The sequence below is a fragment of the Cyprinodon variegatus genome, unplaced genomic scaffold, assembly GCF_000732505.1.
Source record: "Cyprinodon variegatus isolate N-32 unplaced genomic scaffold, C_variegatus-1.0 Scaffold446, whole genome shotgun sequence".
Classification (NCBI taxonomy): Eukaryota; Metazoa; Chordata; class Actinopteri; order Cyprinodontiformes; family Cyprinodontidae; genus Cyprinodon; species Cyprinodon variegatus.
In genome coordinates this window covers 304,386-308,594 of record NW_015150899.1, presented here as the reverse complement: position 1 = coordinate 308,594, position 4,209 = coordinate 304,386, and the positions used below count along the sequence as shown (strand labels likewise).

Genomic DNA, 4,209 nt, shown 5'->3' with positions numbered 1-4,209 from the left:
ACGGAAAAATGCAGAATAAATTGCATGCAAAAGGTTGCTGTTTCACAAATTATACAAATTAAAATTCTGCAAAATTACATTTTTTTCACATTTTTTAAGAATCATAAATTATCTTAACCTGACAACAGCCAGACATGCATCTGGCTGTTGTCAGGTTAAAATTATCTGCCTTCAAAAACAGAATTTTCTACTATTTTATGGTTGAGTCTTTACTAACATTTACTAACCGAAGTTTTTTAATTGCTGAGAACTTCATTCAGATATATAAGAATAAAGACAGAAGAATATAAATACCTACACCTCCGTTTTTTGTTTTTTTTTTGTTACATGAAAATAAATTAAACTCTGATGTTAATGATTGCAATATGGATTAAAGAAATATGGACGAGTTCAATCTCCCAGTGTTTACATATTTGAGTACAGAGAGCAGTTTCATCCATTCATGGAAAATTTGAGAAAAGACCTGGCAGCTCCGCTTGCTTCATCTCCTCCCTCACTCAACCAGATAAACACCGACGCCTCGTTTCTTTTCCCTTCTCTTTATTAGTTTGGCAGAATCAAATCAGAACAGATACGAGACTATCTGTGACACACGCATCCACACACACACACTCCCTGAAACCAGACAGTACTAACAACAGCAATACTTCATTTACTTGTGTCCTAGTCGTTTAGTCCGAGTCTTTAGTGGAGGGATTCCAGGCTGCCAGCTCCATGAGGACAGCGTCCTCCGACTGTCCTCCTGCAGTCCCACTCCATCCTTCCTACCAATACATTTCAGCGGTCTACAAACACATCATAGTACATTCTGAAAGCTCTAAAGGACATCCACTCTGACCTAAAGGCTGCTTATTCTGACTGAGTAGTGGTTCCCTTCATGAGTTATTACTCATATATGGCACACAGTTAAAAAGATCCAGGTTTACTAGTCATGATCTGGTGACCAAACCACCAGGATATACACCTTTTTTTTTTTTTTTTTTCACGAGTGGCTTAACTGATGTCAAGGAGCCAGCAAAGGTAAAGCTGACCATCATTCTGCAATCATAACTATGTACAAAATACATATAATCACATTTATTTACAGAACATGTGGCGACAGGCAGAGCCGCTCAGGGCACCCACATGCATAACATGAATACAATAACAAACACAGCACCTCTAGATGTCATAGAGACAAAGACGGCACAGAGCGGAGGAAAAAAAAAAATAAAAGTTGGCACTTGTACATTTCTCCCACATCAACACAAGACGGAGACAAAATAAGAGTCGGTTTTAGTGGTAAACAATGCCGCGGCTTCTCCCCCGCAGGCCGACCTTGTGAGCAGGGCTGGATCTTTATCTGGCCTGCCTTGGCTCCTCATCAGATGCGATCGGCGCCTCACAGGAGGCAGATCAGACTCTTTCCCTCCTCGATCTCCTCCTGGACCTTGTCGCTGGACGTGGCGATCTCGGCCTGGGCCGAGAACACGGCGCAGATGAATGTGAGCACGGTGCCGCCCATGGCCGTGTAGAAGGCCCAGCCCATGGAGCAGAGCCCGGCCCGATACGGCGCGGCGTCCAGACCGCAGTACACCTGGACCTTGTCGGAACCCCAGCCAGCAGGGTACAACATCAGACCCAGAATCAGGAACAGACCTGTGAGGAGACAAGCAGGTCAATGGTTATTGAGGGCTGGCAATGAAATACAGAACAAACAGCAGCCCTGTTGCCATGGCACAAGAAAAATACGACAACGTATGATGTCAACCTGAGTTTCTGTCATCTTTATTTAACATCACTTTTACAAGATGGAGATAAAAATCCAAGTATGATTTCGAGCTCAGATATCCAGATGTGTGGTTTAGTCATTCGGCAGTAAAGTGAAGTTGAGAACCCTTGACGGAGCATTTCATCTAACAGTACACAAAGCTTTTTTTGGGACCTGCTGGTCCAAAAAAGGTCCAAAAATACCTAAGGCCAAGTTTCCCTGCCAGGTTTGGAGTTCAGGTACGCATTTTTGCAAGTTGTAGTAATGGAAAGCAATGTATCCAGGTGATAATATTCAATACAGAAGATGCTGGGGTCAGGGCGTTTGCACAAACGCTGGAAAAGAAATGTTTTTTACAATTCAAGTGTTTATACATGTGGTCTTGTTATATTTACTTGTTCTTCTGTCTGTTTGGTTGGCTGATATATCCAAAGTATCAGCAAATGAGCCAAGGAAAGGAAAAAAAAGACAGATTGTGTTTATCAGCTAGTTTTTAGTTTTCTGTTTGCTTTGGATGAAAATAACCAGTGAGATGTTTCCAAATATTGATCAGAATCAGAATCCTGTTCATTGGCAGAGTTTTCATTCACAAAAAAAAAAAAAAAAAAAAAAAAAACAGGTGACAAAGTTGGGAAATATCCAATCTTACTACATTCAAACATGTATGTACTAGATAAAAAAAAAAAAACATTGCTTTTTGGAAAGGTGTAGAAACATTTCACTGATCTGACATGAAACTCATTTTATGTCAACGGAAATAAGAAAACTTGTAAGGCAGTCTTTCATGTTGTGTCATCTGGAAATTCAGATGTTAGAAAGTCCTTTATGGACCAATGTTGATGCTGTTAATTATTTAGGTTAATATGTTAATTATCATTGATGATGTTTGAGTTTATTACACATTAATATTAGCTGCCTGTTGCGTGTCAGAACTGATGTTTTCCCCAGTAGTTTATCTAATTAGGACAGTTCCTCGGTCCCGCTATGTACAGTTATAATCTTCATTTAGTACGTAACAAATATTTGGGAATGCAAGGAGCCTTCAGCTAAGAACAAAGTGTAATATTTTGATAAGGCTGGAGCCATGGATGTTTCCTCATCTGTAAATGTGTATGATGGAAAATGTGATGATGTGACAGACTGGAGATGTATAAAATGATTCTTTAACCGTTTGTCGAGGCTCCTTCCCGAGAAGTGAGCTCAGTTGGTAAGCAGCTGCCTTCTGTAACCCTAAGCAACTTCTCTGATCTGAGTAAGATTACAACCGGTTCCGTGTTTTCCAATTCCATGGCACGGTTTGGCAGCTGACTTAATGATTCTCTTAACGATTTCAGGCAGCACCACAGCCGCTCTGGGAAGGAAGACTTACGTCATGTTTTTTTACGCAAGTTACGCACACGACATTCAGTTAGCAAGTACGACGTGACCAGGCGTTAGTCTAGAAAAGTAAAACAAAAGCAGTCAAACCGATCGAAAGATTGGCTTCATTTTTAGGAAGAGAAAGATGGCAACAAGGCCCTTTGCAATCTTTGCAAAGTTGCCATTACATCCGCGGGGAAATATATCCAACATGGCATACATTTTAACGAATGCCGTGTTTTTGATGCTTTTGGACAGAAGCTAAAGTTTCGACCAGCATGGAAGGCAACTCTGGTGGTAAGTAGCTAGTTTTATATCACCGGCTGTGCTTAATGTGGTTCCTAGTAAATCAGATGCGTTTTCTGGAAATAAACCCATTTCCTACCTCTCTTTGGGGTTATTAAGGGAGTGGGGCTTTCTCTTTAATTAGAACTACTGGTAGCTTGAATTTTTACATGATTCTAGCAATTGCAATGGTTTTAACCAAACACCCTACAAAGTTGCTCCGCAGATCAGTGAGCGAGAGAAAGGTGACGCTCATTTATGTAAATCAAGGGGAGATGAGTTTATTTCCTGAAATTGTCCAGTAATGCTTTTTCATTAAACTGATGCCTTCTCCATTAGATTGAGATGACTGTGACGTGATGGGTAGCATGGCTAGCTCAGAGGCTGGCAGCTCCTGTTCACTGCCTTCAGAAATAGAATGTCCCAGGGGAAGGTAGACGAATGTCACAGTGCACTTACTAAGTTCATTGTTTCACAGAATCGATAAGAGAATCGGAATTGTGAAAATCCTATCAATTCCCAGCCCTAGTCAAATCTCATGGTTATTTAATACATAGAAGTTATGAAGTGTTATTTAGAGAGTTTGTCTCGACTGATCTCTTTTCAGGAAAACAAACTGGAGAGCTTCAAGGTGTAAACAAAGCTTTGCTTAAACAATGCCATGCATCAAAGATCGTCTTGGAAGAAAGTAAAGGACAGATTGGCCTGTTTTTCTGTGTTGTCTTTGCACAAGATATAGATCTCACCCAAACCATTTAGCCTGTTCTCTAAATCAGCGGTCCCCAACCACCGGGCCGCGGACCGGTACCGGTCCG

General features: G+C 41.0%; 1 protein-coding gene across 3 annotated transcripts in view; it reads right to left on the bottom strand.

Annotated features, from left to right (window-relative positions):
* Nucleotides 1-532: 532 nt before the first annotated feature.
* lhfpl2 (lipoma HMGIC fusion partner-like 2) overlaps nt 533-4,209 on the bottom strand; it is a 73,426-nt gene continuing 69,749 nt past the window's right edge. For all 3 annotated transcript variants that reach the window (XM_015389054.1, XM_015389050.1, XM_015389051.1), the window contains one exon: nt 533-1,638. In XM_015389054.1, the coding sequence (XP_015244540.1) occupies nt 1,382-1,638 (257 nt within the window). In that variant the 3' untranslated portion in view covers nt 533-1,381. The remainder of the gene's footprint in view (nt 1,639-4,209) is intronic.